The 18489-nt window shown below is 63.4% G+C and overlaps 7 protein-coding genes across 7 annotated transcripts; 3 read left to right on the forward strand and 4 right to left on the reverse strand.

Moving 5' to 3' along the window:
• Positions 1 to 386: 386 nt before the first annotated feature.
• On the reverse strand, positions 387 to 1092 carry FA10DRAFT_267518 (G10 protein). The gene is made up of 2 exons (XM_025521942.1): positions 730 to 1092; positions 387 to 655 (listed from the first exon to the last, which is right to left on the reverse strand). The coding sequence occupies exons 1-2, from the start codon at positions 1057 to 1059 to the stop codon at positions 539 to 541; spliced, it is 447 nt and encodes a 148-aa protein (XP_025376092.1). The 5' UTR covers positions 1060 to 1092; the 3' UTR covers positions 387 to 538.
• Positions 1093 to 1244: 152 nt separating this feature from the next.
• On the forward strand, positions 1245 to 3453 carry FA10DRAFT_267519 (hypothetical protein). The gene is made up of 4 exons (XM_025521943.1): positions 1245 to 1659; positions 1731 to 1896; positions 1966 to 2501; positions 2563 to 3453. Exons 1-4 carry the CDS (start codon positions 1416 to 1418, stop codon positions 3378 to 3380), a joined length of 1764 nt encoding a protein of 587 aa, XP_025376093.1. The 5' UTR covers positions 1245 to 1415; the 3' UTR covers positions 3381 to 3453.
• Positions 3454 to 3591: 138 nt separating this feature from the next.
• Positions 3592 to 5402, forward strand: FA10DRAFT_280072 (hypothetical protein). Its single transcript, XM_025523590.1, has 3 exons — positions 3592 to 4400; positions 4456 to 4982; positions 5053 to 5402. The coding sequence occupies exons 1-3, from the start codon at positions 3666 to 3668 to the stop codon at positions 5297 to 5299; spliced, it is 1509 nt and encodes a 502-aa protein (XP_025376094.1). The 5' UTR covers positions 3592 to 3665; the 3' UTR covers positions 5300 to 5402.
• Positions 5403 to 8386: 2984 nt separating this feature from the next.
• On the reverse strand, positions 8387 to 9775 carry FA10DRAFT_231400 (Sodium/hydrogen exchanger; the record flags this gene model as incomplete). The annotated part of the gene is made up of 1 exon (XM_025518856.1): positions 8387 to 9775. A coding segment is annotated over one exon (1389 nt), but the record flags the coding sequence as incomplete, so codon positions are not given.
• A 1289-nt stretch (positions 9776 to 11064) lies between these two features.
• FA10DRAFT_286801 (aldehyde dehydrogenase) lies at positions 11065 to 12813 on the reverse strand (the record flags this gene model as incomplete). The annotated part of the gene is made up of 4 exons (XM_025524101.1): positions 11065 to 11085; positions 11142 to 11268; positions 11375 to 11902; positions 11969 to 12813. 4 exons carry the CDS (start codon positions 12811 to 12813, stop codon positions 11065 to 11067), a joined length of 1521 nt encoding a protein of 506 aa, XP_025376096.1.
• A 940-nt stretch (positions 12814 to 13753) lies between these two features.
• On the forward strand, positions 13754 to 15159 carry FA10DRAFT_280075 (hypothetical protein; the record flags this gene model as incomplete). Its single annotated transcript, XM_025523591.1, has 4 exons — positions 13754 to 13957; positions 14024 to 14328; positions 14396 to 14559; positions 14627 to 15159. The coding sequence occupies 4 exons, from the start codon at positions 13754 to 13756 to the stop codon at positions 15157 to 15159; spliced, it is 1206 nt and encodes a 401-aa protein (XP_025376097.1).
• A 232-nt stretch (positions 15160 to 15391) lies between these two features.
• On the reverse strand, positions 15392 to 17742 carry FA10DRAFT_286803 (hypothetical protein; the record flags this gene model as incomplete). Its single annotated transcript, XM_025524102.1, has 2 exons — positions 15392 to 17275; positions 17377 to 17742. 2 exons carry the CDS (start codon positions 17740 to 17742, stop codon positions 15392 to 15394), a joined length of 2250 nt encoding a protein of 749 aa, XP_025376098.1.
• Between the last annotated feature and the right edge of the window lie 747 nt (positions 17743 to 18489).

The following is an 18489-nucleotide window of genomic DNA, read 5'->3' on the forward strand; positions in this document are numbered from 1 at the left end:
GGAGCCTACCTTCCCGCTGTTCTTTCTTGCTTGCTAGCTGGAAAATCACCCACCACTCAGCGCTTATTAGTAGATGATCTGCACTCCGTCTCATTGCTATCCTCGCTGCCTGCGCCTGACAGCAAAGACTGAGAGTGTACTGTACACTCCACCAAGACTCTAATACTGGTGCCATCTGCAGTCTTCACACAGGGTCTTAACTTGGCCAGAGCGGCGGAAATTGGTGCTTGTCTGTGGACCACTTGCTCCAAGTCCACCGTCATCATCGACCCAATCAGACTCAAGATGTGTTTCACAACGCAACAATGTTCTCTCATAACATTCTGATGCGGACTCACCACCTTGAGATGTGGATGCACGCGAAGGAGCCACGACAAGAAGATCTACGTCCGAGTGGAATCAAAGTCGCTCACAATGATGGTTGGCTATGGTACATGCTATTAGGCCGAAGCTGCTGCTGGTGGTTGTGAAACTGGCGGTGGCAGTGGTGGATGATGGTGGTGGTAGTACTGGTGCTCTCTAATCGGAACTGCAGCCTTCAATCCGCCGAGCTGCACCCCCGGCAGCCGCAATGGACGCACTCGACGACCTGGTTCCCCTTGACCTGGCTCTTTGGCACACGGCAGATGCACGCGCTCCCCGAGTAGTTCATGTCCTGTGTACACGAGGGGTGCAATAGGGTCAGCAAGTGCAAGAAACAAAAGAAAAGAAGCAAGGCGGGAAACGCACCCTCGACTGGATGCATCGCACGCAGCACAGCTTCTCGTACCCCTGCCGCTTCCACTTGGCGATCAAGTTGGCGTCGGCATAGCCCTGCTTGAGGAGCCAGTCGTAGAGCTCCTTGGAGATGGCCTCGCGCTTGTAGTAGAGGTCGTAGATGTAGCGGGAGCGGGTGTGGGCGATGCGCATGATGGGCCAGAGCGACTCCTTGACGCGCTTTCCCTCGTGGCTCTCGTTTTCTGCATCGCGCATCGCCCGCGCATAGTCGTCGAGGATGCCCTCAATCTCCTCGAAGCCCTCGGGCGGCGGCTTGGTCCGCGAGGTGCGAATCTTTGGCATCCCTGCCCTCTCCTCTCCTCTTGGCAGCACTCTTCCGTGGTGGAGTTACTTGGGACCTCTTACTTTTTCTGCGATGGAAAAACACACACTGACACTCCCTCCACGTGGAAAGCTAAGCCTAAATTTTCCAGGTGCGAGAAGGGCGGGCGTCCTTCTAGATTTTAAATCCGGGCCCTGGGAGAGAAGAGTATTCTTTCTGGGCGCGCGTCGGGCGGGCAGCGCAGGCAGGCGGTCTTTCTTCCACGTCGACGTCCGCCTCATCTCGCCACTCGTCTTTTCCTTCTTGCGCCGCAAGTGTTGACAGAGCAGTCCAGCACCGGCGCATGTCCTCCAGGCCCGCGCAAGTCAACATCAGGATGAGTCCAAGCCCTGATCGAGACGGGAGCGGTCTCAAGCAGCGCAACGGCAGCACCGCGCTGCAGGGGCACGATGCGGCCGCATACATGCCTGGCAGCGGCGGCGGCGTCGATGGCGACGAGGCCGCCAAGCGGGGCCTGCACGGGTCCGAGGCCATCGAGGCTGCAAAGGGCGTCGACGGCCAAAAGACGCCGGAGCTGAGTCCGAGCGACGTGAGGGCCATTGCGCTCCTTGTCGTTCTGTGTGAGTATGCGGGGTTGGGCGAGGCGAGGCGAGGCGAGAGTGACCGCAAGCTAACACGACCCTCGGCACAGACTTTCTCCAGGGCATCCCCGTCGGCCTGGCGTTTGGCACGATGCCGTTCCTGCTCAAGGCGCGGCTCTCGTACAGCGACATTGGCGTCTTTATGCTCGCCACGTACCCCTACAGCCTCAAGCTGCTTTGGAGCCCCGTCGTCGACAGCTGCTTTGTCAATGAGCTGTGAGTGTGCCGCTGCTGGCCTCGTCTATGCCTGCCTACAATGCTCTCACTGACACGTTCTTCATGCAGCCGCGTCCCCTTTCTCAACATCAAGCTCAGCCTGGGACGGCGCAAGTCGTGGATCGTGCCCATTCAGGCCATCGTCGGCGTCGTCCTCTGGATCCTCGGCCAGAACGTAGACCGGCTGCTGCTCGTGGAGCGGCCAAACGTCTACCTGATCACCGGCCTCTTCTTCTCCCTCGTCCTCTTTGCCGCCACGCAGGACATTGCCGTCGACGGCTGGGCACTCACGCTCCTCTCGCAGGAGAACCTGAGCTACGCAAGCACGGCGCAGACCGTCGGCCTCAACACGGGCTACTTTATGAGCTTCACCGTCTTCCTCGCATTCAACTCCGTCGACTTCTGCAACAAGTACCTCCGCAGCACCCCGCTCGACTACCCTGTGCTCTCGCTCAACGCCTACCTCCAGCTCTCGGCCGTCGCCTTTCTCGCCGTTACTACCTGGCTCCTCTTCTTCAAGACCGAGGACGCCGAGGCGGACGACAAGCCCGAGATGGACCTGCGCGGCGTGTACGACGTCATGATCCGCATCTGCAAGCTCAAGCGTGGGTTTCCCTCCTTGCTTTCTGACTACATCTCTTGCTCACACGAATGACTTGCACACAGACGTCCAGGCATTCATCCTCGTCCATCTCATCGCCAAGATTGGCTTCCAGGCCAACGATGCCGTCACGGGCCTCAAGCTCGTCGAAAAGGGTTTTGGGAAGGAGGACCTGGCGCTGACGGTCCTCATCGACTTTCCCTTCCAGCTCGTCCTCGGCTACCTGGCTGCGCGCTGGTCCAAGGGCGACAATGCGCTCCGGCCCTGGCTCCTGGGCTACGTGGCCCGGCTCGGCTTTGCCGTCGCGAGCATGGCCATCGTCTGGGGTTTCCCTGCCCCACTCGTGCCCGGGGGCAAGCCCGAGCTCAGCACCGCCTACTTTCTCCTCATCGTCTTCGTCACCGTCACGGGCAGCTTTGCGAGCACGGTGCAGTTTGTCGGCATCAGTGCCTTCCACACCCAGATTGCCGACCCGCTCATCGGGGGCACATACATGACGCTTCTTAATACTGTCTCCAACCTCGGCGGCACATGGCCCCGGCCGCTGGTGCTCAAGGCCGTCGACCTGTTTACCGTCTCTTCGTGCGAGGTCACACCCTTTACCGGCAACCTGGCCCTGAAGCAGACGAGCGCGCTGGGCACGCTCGGCAGCGAGTGCACGTCCGACGAGGGAAGGACTGCCTGCAACAAGCTCACATCCAAGTTTGGCGGCCGCTGCCACATTGAGACGGACGGCTACTACCTGACGAGCACGCTCTGCGTTGCCGTCGGCGTCGTTGTCCTGCTTGCCTACATCATGCCCACGGCGCGCCGGCTCCAGGCGCTGCCCTCGGCCGCGTGGCGTGTGAGCCTGCAGCCGGGCAAGCACAGCCATGCGAGCTAGTGAGCTCCTCTCATCCTCCTCCAAAAGTAATTAGTTGCCAACAATAAGCAATAGAATCACTGCATACACGGCCTGCCTCCTGTGCTTCATCGGAGCTGCTCCGAGCCCCGACGTCCGCCGCTGGGCTGAGGGGTCCGAAAGACGCGCCTTATTTTCAGACGGTTTTATATGCCTTTCAGTCCAAGAAAGTCTAAAAAAAGTAAAGAGAGCAAGCGATAACGGTCTCTCTTCTCACAGTCCTCGCTGCCTTGACTCCACCCGTGCCTGTGACTTGAGGACATCGCCATGGCAAACGGAGGCTTGCTGCGGGACCCGCAGCGGTACCTGACGGACCCCAGCGCACAGCGGCAGCTCGGCGTGCAGCTCCTCGTGCTCGCCGTGCTCCTCGCCGTGTCCGCCTACTCGCACTTCATCCACCGGCGCCACTCCACCAAGACACGGCAGCAGCAGCATGCATCTCACGCTGGTGGGCGCCTGCATGACGACGACGAGACGGCGGGCGCGCACGAGGAGACGGTCGCCGAGGTGGACCGCCTCGTCGTGTATCCGATCAAGTCGTGTGCGGGCTGCGTCGTCGGCGAGCGCGGGCGCGCGATGCGCCTCGACCGCAAGGGCTTCCAGTACGACCGGCGCTGGATGGTCGTGCGGCCCACGCGGCGGTCTGTGTCCGAAGGGCAAGGAAGCGCTAATGAAGGAACAAAAGGCGAAGGCGAGACCGTCAAGTGGGAGAAGCAGAGCCTGCGCGAGGAGCCACGCCTGACGCTCGTCCGGCCCGAGATTGTTGAGGAAGAAGACGGCCGCGCTGTGCTCCGGCTCTCGATCAGCGACCGTGCCCCGCAGCAGGATGCAGCACGGTGCGCCATCGAGGTGCCGCTGCGGCCGACGCGCGCGATGCTCGACCGCTGGCAGGCCGTGTGCGACGTTGAGATGTGGGGCGACGTGGCCGACGGACGTATCGTCGAGATGGATGCGCGCTACGCGGGGCCCTACAGCGGCAGCCCCAGCCAGTGGCTGTCCGAGGTGAGCAGGATTCGTCTGCTATGGAATTGGGATGGTCAACTCACACACAATCCAGTTCCTCGGGTACGAGGCCGTGCTGCTCCAGTTCGACGACGCGGCGCGGGGCCCACGCGCGCCGTTTCCCATCTGGAAGCCGCCGGCGTCGAGCGCAGCGTGGCCCGAGGCACGGCGAGCAGCGCTGGGCGGGCCCACGCGCATCGAGTTCCAGGACGAGTACCCGCTGCTGGTATCAACCGTCGAGAGCCTGGCTGCGGTCCAGGGCCAGATCCAGACGGCGGTGCTCGACGAGACGAAGCTGCGCTCCCTCGACCGCGCCCACTGGCGCACGGCTTCAAACGACGAGGCCGACGACGTCTCGCTCAAGATGACAGCCTTTCGGCCCAACGTCGTCCTCCGCAGCAGGCCCGGCACGCGTGGCTTCCCGCCCTTCAGCGAGGACTCGTGGGAGACCATCTGGATCGGCCCTGCTTCAGCGTCCGAGCACGAGCAGGAGGGCAGTGACAGCATCAGCAACATCAGCGCATGCCTCCATCTCGTCGCGAGGTGCAAACGGTGCCGGCTGACGACCGTCGACCCCGTGACGTGAGTGTATCCCCCTCTCCTCTTTGTTCCATTTCCCATGCCTCATCGCTCTCCTTTCATCCACCCTCAGCGCAAAGCAGGACAAGAACGTGCCGCTGGCGATGCTCCGCGAGACACGCTACCGCCGCTCCGAGGCGAAAAAGGCCGGGCCGTGCTTTGGCATGTATGCCGTGCCCGAGGCCATGGCTGCGGTCGACGATGCGCTTGATGGACAGGGGCACGAGCAGCGCTACGGCACGTTGACGGTTGGCGACGCCGTCCGCGTGCGCTGGAGGCCGTATGCGCTCGACGATGAGGTGGACCGCAAGCGAGAGTAGGCGCAGTTTAATCAAATGTATAGTATTGCTTTTCCCCAGTGCGATCGATGGGCACACCTCTCTCTCAATGGGAACTTCAATTCCATTGCACACAACCAGCGTTCAGTCTAAGAATTATAGAGAGAGAAATTACTGTCTTCAGGCAAAAGTGACGGTGTTGCCAAATGCCGGGCCACTGTCGTCGAGGACCTCCTCGTCGTCGTGGCCGTGTCCGCGCAGGGCCGTCGCACCCGCTGTGCCCGTCGCCTCGTCGGTGGCGGTGCCGCTCCTCGAGGGCGGGTTGCTCGTGAGGATGCCGCCGCTGGAGCCGAAGCTCGTCTCTTGCTGCTGCTGCTGCCGCATTGGCGTCTCGTCGCCGCGCGCCTCGTACGACTGCTGCTGGCCCTGCGACCGGCTCGACGACGGCGTGGTGAGGTTCTGGATCAGGGCGGCGATGCGGCCGCGCCGCTTGCTGTTGCTCGCGCTCGCCGGCTCGTCGGCCCCACCGCCGCTGTTGCTCAGGCCGCCGACAGAGTCGTAGCGCTGGAACTGCAGGCCGTTGTCGGACGACTGAGGCGGCGGCCGCAGCGAGGCATTGGACCGGCTCTTGGACACGGATCCAGGGGCGGCCAGGCCTGCTCCTGGCCCTGGTGCTGACCCAGACCCAGACCCAGACCCAGAACCAGAACCAGACGCCTCGTCGCCGGGCAGATTGGCAAATGTGGCTGTAGGACTTCTCGACGGCGACCCAGACCGCGACGTGGGCCGACTGGCGCCGCCGCCGCCGCCGCCGCCGCGGGGCGTGGATGTGCCGCCGCCAAAGAACGAGGGAATAGCGAGGTGGTGGTGGTGGTGGTTGTTGTGGCCACTGCCGGGCCGCGAGGGCCGCTGCTGGTGCTCGTGGGAGCCCTCGGGGATGTCGAGCCACTGCACGGAGCTTGCCCGGCTGTGGTCCCTCCTGCCGTCGCGGCCCGCCCCACCACCGCTGCCGCCGCCGTCCTCACCGACACCCAGGGTTCGAGTACGCGGGATGGCGAGCGAGGCGCCGCTCCTGTCGCGGTGCATCGGCTGCTGCTGCTGCTGCTGCCGTCCAAAGAAGAAAGACGGCGACGAGGGCGACGACTCGCCGAGCCCACCCGCACTGGCCGACCGCGGGAAGAAGTGGCTGCGGCTCGCGCTGCCAGTGGCACCACCACCAGCAACCGACGACGACGCAGCCGACGACGACGACGCGGGCCCGTCGGCGTCGTACTCGAGCGGCGATGTCGCCATCACCTCGTCGTCCTGATCGGCATGGGGCTGCATGCTGCCGGGCCGGCCCTTGAGCGAGAGTTGGCCGGCGAGGATCTTTTTGCGCATCGACATGCGCCGCGCATCCGTCGCCGACGGCTTGCAGACGTACACCTTTGACTTGGCGGCGGCAGCTGGGCCCGTGGAGGGCGACGAGTCGCGCCGCGTGGGCGACGACGAGGGCGAGGGCGACGACGAGACGCGCTTGGCGGGCTTCTTGACCTTGCGCGTCACGCCCGGCTTGCTCGGCGAGAGCCAGCCGGTGATCTCGGCGTCGTCCGACTCCGTGTCCGACGGCTGCACGTGCGCGGGGGGCTTCTTCTTGGGCGCCACTTTGCGCCGCCGCCCCTCGGCCGCCGAGTCGGGCAGCGCAAAGTGGGTGGCCGACGAGGTAGACCGGCGCGAGACGCTGCTCCCGTCGTGCAGCATCGATGTCGGCCGGCTGGCTCCCCCACTCGAGCTGGCTGCGTCGGCGCTCCTGCCACCACTCGCGCTGGCAGGCTCGCGGTGCTGCGAGGCCCACTCCATGGCGCCGTACAGCATGTCGGCCCGTGCGTTGCGCTCGACGGCCGTCTCGTCGCGCCCGCCGAGGGAGCCGCGGCGCTTGGCGTTGAGGGCCTTGCGCTTGCGGTCGAGGTGCTCCGAGTAGAGCGAGGGGATGCTGTTGTGGACGAGGTGCTTGGCGGCCTCGGTGGGGTGCCACTCGTACACGTCCGAGAGACCGAGGTGGTGCTCGATGGCCTTGGAGTGGTGCTGCGCCCATGCATGCGCGGGCGACTCGGCACTGGACACCGACTCGCGGTCGTCGTCGGTGAGCGGGATCACGTGGCACTCGGCCTCGCTCGACTTGTGCTTCTGGTACTCGATGACGAGCTTGCTGCCCTCGACCCAGGAACGCGTGACCGGGTAGGTGCGGTCGCGCTGCTGGTCGCGCAGGATGGCGGCGTGCTCGGCGTCCTGCCTGCGCTCGTCGCGCTCCTCGCTCGTCTCCTCGGTCGCGCAGCCGTAGCGCGCCCTGCCCTCGCGGTCCCTGCGCTCCTCTTCTTCCTCTTCCTTTGCCGCTGCATCTGTCTCTGCCTCTGCCCTCTCTTCCCTCCTCACGCCTGCATCCTTTGTCACGTCGCCCCGGTTCAGGTCGCGGTCCATGGGTCCCCTTTCCTCGTCGTCGTCGCCGCCGTCGTCTCCACGATCACGGTCACGGTCACGGTCGTGGTGATGGTGACGATGGCCCAGGCCCAGCCCAAGATCGGCATCCTCGGCGTCGCCCTGCCGCCAATCGTGCGCCCGCGACCGCCGCTCGTCCTCGCCCTGCTGGGCCGCGCGCAGCTGGACGTACTGGCGCTCGCGGCGCTCGGCCTGCTTGGCGCGGTACCGCCGCATCTCGACGGTGTCCTCGCCGCCCCACTCGCCCGTCGGGTCCTCGAGCATGTCGCGGTGGTCCTCCTCGCAGTCGCTGTTGCGCGCTACATCCTCGTCGTCGTCAAAGCCATCGACGGCATTGAGGCCCTTTGTCGTGCGCGCATTCGTCAGGCGCGCTCGTCCAGCGAGGTTCCCACCACTGCCCGACGAGTCGTCGGCATCGGCGTCGGCGCGCGCCGTCTCCGAGTCGTCGCTGGTGCCCTCGCGCCGGAGCTCCTTCTCGGCGTCGCCGCCAATGGCGCCGCGGCCAATGATGCCGAGCTGGGCATTGAGCACGCGCTCAATCTCTGTCATGTTGCCCTCCTCGGCCTCGAGGCCACCATCGCCGCCCTTTTCGCCCGTACGCGTGCGGCGGATCCGGCTCAACCAGCCGGGCTCCTCGCTGGGCGCCAGGCTGGGGTGCCGGCTCCACGTGCGCGTCATCGTCGTCGCGCGCCGGCTGAATGCGAAAAAGGGAATGGTGAGGCCGTGGATGATGATGGAGCAGAGGACAAAGAAAAAGATGATTGGCTGCACCGTCAGCGCCAGGTAGTCGTTGGTCGTCTCGGGCGGGCTGGCGACCTCCTCGGGCAGGAGGGTGCGTGCGAGCGTGGCGATGAAAATAGCACCAACGCCAATGGGCCCAAAGTGGCCCGCAAACACGGCCTCGCGGAACGTCTTGATGTCGGGGATCCAGCGCCAGAGGGCGACGACGATGGGGAGGCGCTTGGTGAGGAGGACGCATATAGCGAGCACAAAGAGGCGCCAGAGGCTGAGGGTGTTGCGCTCGGCGTCGCTGCCGCCGACAAAGTCGTGAAAGGGCATGAGGGCGCCAATGTAAATAAAAGTGGCGACGTTGAAGAGCAAGTCGACGATCGAACTGAAGTTGGAGTCTTCCGTCTGCTTGGTGAACCACCCGTCCCAGGCAAAGGCAGTGCCACAGGCAAAGGCAGCCAGCAGATCGTCGCTCCCCAGCAGCACATTGACGCCCATGCTCGCCACGGCCAGGCTCACGTACTGGGCCACAAAGGACTCGCGGTCGACGAGCTTGTGGCGCTCCGAGAAGCGCATGAGCTTGCGCGCAGCCCAGCCAATCAGGGCGCCCAGGAGTGTGCCAAAGATGATCTGGTAGGCCCATGCGTCGTAGAACCACTCGGCAATCGCCTTGCCGTGGTTGTCGCGATTCGTCGTCAGGAAGAGGGCGAGGTAGAGAAAGGGAAAGGCGGCGCCGTCGTTGCAGCCGGACTCGCACATGAGCATGTGTCGCAGATGCGCCGGCACGTGCTTCTCGGCCCAGGGCCCACCGACGACGGCCTGGGCAAGGATGGGGTCGGTGGGGGTGACGCAGGAGGCGACGACGAGGCAGTTGAGAAAGTCGAGCCCGGGCACGAGCGCATACATAAAGGCCGCCGTGACGAGCCAGCCCCAGACCATGACGGGGCCCAGCAGAAGCGCAATCGAGCGCCAGTGGCGCAGCAGGTACTTTTTCGGCAGCTCGACACCGACGGCAAAGACGGAGAGGGCAATGGTGACACGCATGACCTCGAGGGTGATCTCGTTGGTGATGTGCCCGCCGGGCGTGTCCGTCTTGTGGCCGCCCCAGTTGCTGGGGTCAAACAGGTTGAGAGCGACGGGGCCGACGATGATGCCAAAGATGGCGGCGATGGGCGCCTCGCCGAGGTAGAGCTTCTCCTTGATAAAGAGACTGAACATGCCAAACAGGGCCACAAACACACCCAGGCCGACATAGATGATGTGGGTGGCCGACACCTCAAACGGGTGGAAGCTGCCCGGCTCGACGTCGGACATGGTGGGCGGGTTTCGCTGGCTGCGCTGGCTTCACTGGGCAGGTCGTGTATGCGTGCGCCTGAGTCAACAGATCGCAGGTGCCTCTGTATGCGCGCCTCGTCCTCGTCTTCCAAGCGACCGCCTGCTCCAATGGTCCCTTCCTTTGGGGGGCTCTTGTGTCAGCCTTTACTGTTCCTTTTATCCAGCGAGACGTCAGGCAGCAGCAGCAGCAGCAGCAGCAGCAGCAGCGACGGCGATGTGGACGAGCGCCTGCGGGCGTGTGCGACGACGCTGTGTGAAATCGTGTTCCCTTGTCTTTGCTGCTGCACGCCGCCGCCGCCCGTGCCTGTCCCTCGTTGTGCAAAAAGCCTACGCTCGAGTGAGGTTGAGAACGAGGGAAGAGGCGACGCCAGACGAGGACGCGAGGGCGAGCGGGCTGGGCGGGCCTCGTTGGGCGTCGTTTCTCGCACGCGCGCGCGCCTCTGGTGGGACACCTGTGTGGGCGCAAGGCGGCAGGCGGCAGGCGACAGGCTCCAGGGGCCACTGTGGCAAAGGAGGAGAGAAAGAGTAGGAGAAAAAGAAGGAGAAAGAAAGACTAAGGTTGTCCAGCTGAAGAGTCGCTCATCCCTATGCTCCCGTCGTCGTCGTTGCGGTCGTCGTCGTCGTAGCAGATAGGGAGGGAGAAGGTGAGATCTCACACACATTCAGAGGAGCTTGAAAAAACACAATTTCAGCGAGGAAATTTTATTTGGGATTTTTTATTTTGTGGCCGATTTGCAATTTGCAGCACGCGCGCGCGCCCCCTTTTGAATTGGCTGAACGTGCCTGAGGAGAGCTGAGATGAAATCGGAAGTGGAGCTGCCTGTTGAGGGAGAAGCAAGCCACAATGGACGGGCGGGAAGGTCGCTCGCTCCTCTATCGTCTTCATTATTGTGGCCTCTCCAACAGCACAGATGGACGCTCATCGATGCGTAGCCATCTCCTTCTGCCTCGCCAGAGTGACAAGTGACTCTACCCACCAAGGCCGCGCAAGAAAGAGCGAAAATCAGAAGGGAGCAACGGGCCAACGAGGCAAGGAAAGGGCTGACGCGACCGTGCGTTAGCCCTGGCCACAAAAATTCTTGGCATTTTGGCGTGGGTGCACAACTGGCACAGCACCCGGCAAGGAAAGCCAGTGGATAGATAGGAAAGCCAGTGGATAGGTAGAAAGGCCAGTGGATAGATAAAAAGGCCAGTGGTGGATAGATACATACGCATTGAGAGCAGCCGGGCAGGTTGTGTGGCACAGGCAAGAAAGGGCGATTACCACCTCACATGATGAAGAAGGGTATCTGCAGGAAGAGAGATCAGCGCAGGGCAGTGAAAATGAAGAGGAAGAGAGACGCACCTGGGTGCCCGGGCTGAAGGTGACGGTCTTCTGGAGCGTGAACTCGCGCACGCCGTCGACGCCGTTGAAGCGGCCGTAGCCAGACGTCTTGAAGCCGCCGTGGGGGACAAAGTGGTCGTCGTGGACGCTGTGTGCAGGTGTGAGAGAGCGATGAGCATGGAAGAGTGGCACAAGGGGCAGGAAAGAGAGAAAGAGAAAGATGAAGAAGGGGAAGGAGAGGAGGAGACACCCACCTGGGCGCATTGATGTGCACGGCGCCGCTCTCGATGCGCCGGGCCAGCTTCCACGCCTTTGTCTCGTCGCCGCAAAAGATGCTCGACGAGAGGCCGGCGCCCGGCGCATTGGCCATGCGGATCGCCTCGTCGTCGGTCTCGTACTCGAAAAGGCCGACGAGGGGCGCAAAGGCCTCCTCGCGGAAGATTTTCATCTTTTCGCTGCCGCGCAGCAGCACGGGCTGCACCACGCCGAGATCCAGGTCGAAGCCTGGCTGGCCAGCGACGATCTGGGCACCACCCGAGATGGCGTCGTCGTACAGCGCCTTGACCCGGTCGGCAGAGGAAGTGGTAAAGAGGGCACGGAGACGGTGGTCCTTTGCGTCGGGCGCACCGGCCGAGTTGCGCTTGGCCGACGCCGTCAGCAGGGCGCCCTGGCTAGCAAAGATGGCCTGGACGGCAGCCTCAAACTCGGCACGGACGGACTTGTGGACGATGACGTTGGCCGTCGACATGCACACCTGGCCCTGGTTGATGAGGCTGCCGAAGCTGTGGTCAGGAAGGCGCGGGTCAGCATGGCAAGCTCAGGGAGGAAGCAAAGAGCCAAACACCCACACGACGTTGTTGGCCGCGACGGCGATGTCGGCCTCCTGCGTGACAATGACGGGCGCCTTGCCGCCGAGCTCGAGCACGACCGGCTTGAGGTTTTCGGCACAGAGGCGGGCGATGATGCGGCCGATGCGCGTGGAACCCGTGAAGTTGACCTTGCGCACAAACTCCTCCTCGATGAGCGCCTTGGTCACCGCCGGCGCGTCCTGGGGCGACACGTGGATGACGTTGAGCACACCGGCAGGCAGGCCGGCGTCGATGAAGACGCGGGCAATGGCCGAGTGGATCTTGGGGCTGTGCTCCGACGTCTTGAGCACGACGACGTTGCCCGCAGCGAGCGGGTTGACGATGGCGCGCATGCACAGCGTGCTGGGTGCATTCCAGGGCACAATCGAGAGCACGCAGCCGAGGGGCTCGCGCGTGACGAGCATGCGCTTGCCGCTCGCGTCGGCGGGCGCCATCTCCCCACGCAGGGCAGCCGCCATGCTGTTGGGCGTCTCGTTGATCGCATCGGCCGCGAGGTAGCCGACGTCAAAGGCAGCGAAACCCGCGCTGGCCGTCGTCTCGCTCGCCTCGATCTGGATCAGCTCGGGGATGCGCTCCTCAAACAGGGCAGCCGCCTTGTGCAGCAGCTTGCGGCGCTCCTTGAGCGGTGTGTCGCGCCACGCCTCGAATGCGCGCCGCGACGAGGCCACGACATCGCCGACAGACGTCGCGGGCAGCGTGGCGACGTTGTGCAGAATCGTCTTGCGGTCCTGCGGGTCCACGAGCGGGAAGCTCGACGGCGTGGCAAACGGCTTGTTGTCGACGATGCAGGGCACCAGCTCGGGGGAGGCGGCAGCGGCAGACATGGTCGTATTCGTCGTCGTCGTCGTCGTCGAGGAGGCGGTGGTGCAAGGGACTTCCGACGGTGCGGGGTTGGTAGATGCAGTCCAAGCTTTGTTTCGCCTCTATCTTCCCTTCCCTTTCCTTTCCTCTCTGGGGGCGAAGAACGAGGGCTCCGACGGTCGGAATAGCCGGCCTTCATTTGACTTTGGCGCTATTTTTCCCAGTCTGGACTAATTCATTCTTCATAATTAGGCCTCTGTGACGAGACAAGCGTCGCGTGTTGCAAACAAGTCAAGCAAAGCAAATCTTTGTTTACCCCACCCCCACCCCCCAGGATGTCGCGGATGGCCGTCTCGGGTCAGTCTCTCCAGGGCGACACCGCCTCTCGGCCGGGTGAGGGGATATCGCGCCACACAATACCACGCGCGAGATCCAGCACGGGCTTTCGAGAGCGCAAGGCACGAATGGCCTACTGGGCTGGCTCGACTTCATCATAGGGAGGCTGGGCTCGAAATCGACCTCGTTGGGCGAGCAGACCACGCCCACGCCGTCCTTGCTCGTTGTCATTGCAGTCCGACCACGACCCTGAAACGAAACAACGCCCGAGATGAGAGTGGCGGCTGCCCCTGACACCACCGAGCAGGACTCTCGTTGGCCATAACATACAGCGCTCAGGCTGATGGTGCTGCACCAGCCAAGCCCGGCCCTGCGAAGGGCAGCGAAGGCGCAAATCATCTTCTGGCAAAGCAGTCAGTCCGTGCGCCGTCTTTTGTCGACCTGGACGCGTCCACGTGAGGATATTTTTGGAGCCCCTTTAGTGCAGCGCAGCGCGCGCCGTCGCCGCCCAGGGCGACTTTTGAAACGGCGAGGGGGCGCCAGGGCTGTAGAAAATAACACCAACACCGCCATCACTGGTCGCGCGTTTCCATCCTTGCTTGCTTCCCTTTTTTCACGACTGACAGCATGGAGGCGCTGCATTGGAAAAACATACTGGAAAAGGTCACGGGGTCCGGCGGGCCGCCGCGGGGAGGAGGAGGAGGGGGAGGCGAGCCCAAGGGGCGCTTTGGCGGCGGCATTGGAAACACGCCGGGCATGGCCGCCGGTGCACGCCCCATGTCGATGCCCGTGGGCTCTTTTGGAGGAGGCGTGCTCGCAGCCTGGACCGAGGTGAGAGCGCTGGTGCACTGAGACACGTACAGGCTGGTCGCTGACAAGGCTCTCCCCTGCACACAGGACCGCTTCGACCAGTTCCTCGTCATCGCACGGGCGCTCCAGGTCACCTTTGCCTTCATCCTCCTCATCATTGCCATCGTCCTGGCCTCGTTCCAGAGCAAGTGGATCGGCAGTCTGTCGGGCCTCACGGGCTTCCTCCTCGTCATGGCCGTCCTCACCCTCGTCTTTGGCGGCCTCCTCCTCGGCATCCCCTTTTTGCCGCCCGCCATGCAGGACTCGCTGGCCAAGGCCACGCGCCTGATCGAGACGCCCCGCGTGGGCATCATCCTCAACGGCCTCTCCTTTGGCTTCTGGATCATTGTCAGGTGGGTGTCCCTTCTTCTCTCTCTCTTGCTCGCTCTTGCTCCATCTCTCATCCCCGCCCACCCGCAGCGTCACCGAGACCATCTCGGCATACACCTCGGCCGGCTGCAAGAATGCAGACAACGACCCGCACGCAAAGTCGTCCAAGGGCAAGGAGGACGACTTCAAGAAGGCGCTGCCCACCTTTTGCACCTCGAAAAAGGTCGCTGCTGCCTTTTGCTGGTTCCTCTGGAGTGAGTGTGCCCTTTCCTTGCTGCCTCTCTCCACCCATCGCCCGCCTGCTGAATGTCTACTCCCCAGTCACGACACTCGCGACGGCGCTCCTCTTCCTCCGGGCCTGGCGCCTGGGCCGCAAGAATGGCCCGCGCATTCCGCCCTTTGTCCACCCCGCAGACGACAGCGCATTTGAGCCGATTGCAGACGACGCAGACGAGGAGGCTGCTGGTCTCGTCGGTGGCCCAGCCGACGACGCCGGCTATGGCGGACGCTACGGCGACGGTGGCGACGGCCAGTACGGCATGGGTGCGCCCTACGACGACGGCAGGCACGGCTATGGCGGCGGCGGCGGCCGAGGAGGGGGCTACCACGACGACCACATGGATGCCTATGCTGGCGGCGGTGGCGGTGGCGGCGGCGGCTACGGGGCCCAGCACCAGGACCCGTTCGCCGACCGCGCAGGCCAGCAGCCGCGCATGTCGTACGACTACGGCGCCTACTCGCAGCCCAACCACAGCACGGCGCAGGTCCAGGATCCCTACTCGGCGATCCAGTACCAGCTCAACAACCAGCGCAGCCCCGAGGGCCCGCCGCAGCTGCCGCCCCTCTACCGGTGACGAGCACCCGCTCGTCGCCCAGCCGGTCGCTGCTCACGGACACTGTCGCCGCTCCCCTCTTGACATCTTGTACCCTGTATTCTATCATCTGCTATTCTTCTCTCTCTCGCTTCCTCTTCCTCTTCCTCTATCCTTTGCTCTTGTCATCCTACAGACAGACAGACACATGTGCTCTACTGTACTTGTTCACACGTTCGGGGAAACAAAACATTCCGGTCAGCTAGTTACGTGCCTACGTGCTTGTGTTTGGCTGCCCGAACGTCCACGGCGAAGCGGGCGCCCTCGCCTGGGCGTTGATGAGCACGTTTTCGGCATGCTCGCGCGCTTCTTGCCGATGCCGCTGGTCAGAGTCGACGGAGTTGTCTGTCGAGGGGACTGGCAGCTCCAGCAGCTGGCCTCGCTGCTGCTGCTGCTGCTGCTGAAGCTGCGGCGCCATCGATGGTCCTGGCGACGGCGTGCTGGGAAAGGGGTAGTTGGACACGCTCCTCTCTGCGACCGGTCCGGGTCCGGCTCGCAGGGGCGTCAGCAGTGGGCTCGTCATGGCCTTTTGGCTGTCATTATTGGGTACACGAGAATGGAGCACGGCGCGGTCGCCTCTCTGGCCGTTGGTGGTATTGCCGTCGCCGTCGTCGTCGTCGTCATCATCATCGACAACGTGGCTCGCCACTCGTCGCGCCTGGTCAAGCACAACAACCGTGGCAATGTCCGACCCATCGACGTCGCACAGCTCCGTCCCCGGCTGGCCCATCGAGATCTCGGCATCGTGCGACTCGCCAACATGCACCGTCCGCACGTCAAACTGCACGTCAAACGTCTCGGGGACCGTGGCAAAGTCGTCGCCCTCGTCTGTGCGCTCTCCGACCTTCTCTCCCTCGCCTCCTCCGCCGCCGCCTCCCTTTCCTTCGACGCCTTCCCGACCCAGTGCTGATTGTATGCGTTCGTAGCCGGCCTCGTCGGTGCACAAGCTCCCGTCCCACGAGACGGCCGACGAGATGGGCGTCGAGTCCTTGCGCTTGTCGCGATCGACGTACGATGGCGAGACTCTGAGCTTGTCCTTTTCCCTTTCCGTCCTCTCCACCTCGAGCTTGGGCTCTTCTTCAACTTTTGGTGACTTGACACGCTCTTCTGGGCCCTTGTGTGGAGCACTGCGATGGACGAGCAGGTGAGGTGAGACGCTGACGTGCCTACGTACCTTTTCTTTCATCGTTTCGTGATGCTGCTGCTGCTGCTGTTGTTTCAAGTCACTGCGTCCTTCCTCCATCTTGCCTTCGCTGGTGCCGCCGCCGCCGCCGGTACCGACATGAGCGGCCATATGGTCGCTGCTGTGTGGGTTGCTGCTCCCCTCGCCGAGCTGCTTGCCCGCCCACGAGAAGGCGGCAAACGTGAGCCGTCGAAGCTCCTTTTGTCCGCGCGAGACCTCGTCTCCGTCATTGTCGTCATTGTCGCCGCCGTCTCCTCCTCCCCCTCCGGCACCGTCGCCACGGTGGCGCTTCATCTCCTCAAAAGCGGCGCGCTGCGCCAGGAGCGAGGCCTCGAAAAGAACGCCACCAGGCCCGAGCCCCATGGAAAAGTGGCTCTTGGTCGACGATGCCGGCGAGAGCGACGATTCCGTCGCGGAAGCGGGCGCGACTGTCACGCAGGCGGCCAGCACGGGCGACGAGGCCGGCTCCGTCTGCTCGGCCAGCGTGCTCAGTCGATTCGTCAGGCGCGGCGACAGCGACGGCGAGCTCGATCCGTGCGCGCGATGGGCGAGAAAAGCGGTCGGATTGCCCTGCTCATGTTGCTCTTGTTCTTCTTCTCCTCGCTCGCGACGGCCGCGACGGCGCTGCTGCTGCTGTTGCTGCTGCTGCTTCGGTCTGTCGCCGGACCGGCCGGTCGGACAGCCCGTGCGCGACTCGAGGCGCACCGTGGGCGCGCGCTTGACAGCCGCCAGCTGCTCCTCGGCCAGCAGCATCTGGATCTGCCAGTCGACGCGCGAGTGGTGCCACGAGGCGACAAAGAAGAATGCCAGCGAAGTGAGCACGCAGCAGATCCAGCAGACGATGAAGCCGGCAAAGAGCTGGTCGCCACGGTGCGCGTGCGCGCGTTCCTTTGCCGTGGGCAGCGCCACTTTTGGCTGTGGCAAATAAAGAGAAAAGTGGAAAGAAAGAAGAGGGAGAGGTCGCAATATGCGTCAGAGAGATGAGGAAGCAGAGAAAAGAGGAAAGGGCAACGCACAAATTGATCACTGCTGAACCAAAAGGTGATGATGCCAATGCCAAGGGCGAGCTCGACGACGGGCGACGCGCCGCACGCGCGTGTCAGAAAGCGGACGACGGCCTGGCGCTTGTTGAATGCCGAGCGTGCGGCACCGTCTGGACCCAGCGAGGCCCGCTCGGGACGGACGTCGGCGGCAGCAGCGGCGGTGACAATGTCGCCGTCGTAGCGCAGGACGAGGCTCAGACAGACGAGCATTAGGCATGCCTTGCCGGTGAGCAGGCTGCCGTATAAGAATCCAATGAGCCGCTGGAGAACCGGATAGGAGTGCGAGAGACGAAAAAGGGCATCGTCGTGCTTGCATGCGAGCTGGATGGCAATGCACATCGCCACACCGCCGCTCGCAAGGGAGAAGAGCGCATCGAGGGCGGTGATGCAGAGGTAGGAACGACGAAAATTCGAGGCGTGAGAAGTAGGACACAACATCAAGCCGCGTTGCGCGTCTATAGAACCAGCTACAGAGACGCAATGGGACAGAGAAGAAGAGAAAGAGAACGGTGAAGCGAACAGCGGTGAGGAGTGGGAGGGGACGAGGAGGGTCAAGAGAGGCGCCACAGGCCTGCAGGCCGGCTCAGTGGCAGGGCAGCGATGGCGTCGATGCTCGCTCGCCGCCCAGGTGGGGCGCGTTCATGTTTGCATGGGCGCCACAAGCTACGCCCTCTTGGCTCGATCCCCATAATTGAGGCGCCCTTTTTTTTTTTTTCTTTTTCTTTTTCTTCTTCGGTTTTTCTCACCTCTTTGGTGGTGGTTGTGGTCGTTGAGTCATGGAAATGCCAAGCCAGATGTCCGTTGAGGGCGCATTTCTGCTGGTATCCAAAGGCCGAACTTGCGCAGAGGGGCCCCCTTTTCCCATCCCAGAGGCCGTCCTCTGCTCTCTGTTAGTGACCCCGGCGGAGCTTCGATGAGATCCCCGGCCACACAGGGCGGAGCGCCGCTATAACATAATTGTTTCATTCACACGAGCCGTTTATTTTGAGCGCCATTCTCATCGCAGCCAGCAAACACGCGGCTTTCTCGAGCGTCGCTGTGATTAAGACTGTTTCTCCGCCCACCATTCTCCATACCCACTGCAAA

The sequence above is a fragment of the Acaromyces ingoldii genome (assembly GCF_003144295.1).
Source record: "Acaromyces ingoldii strain MCA 4198 unplaced genomic scaffold FA10scaffold_4, whole genome shotgun sequence".
Taxonomy (NCBI): Eukaryota; Fungi; Basidiomycota; class Exobasidiomycetes; order Exobasidiales; family Cryptobasidiaceae; genus Acaromyces; species Acaromyces ingoldii.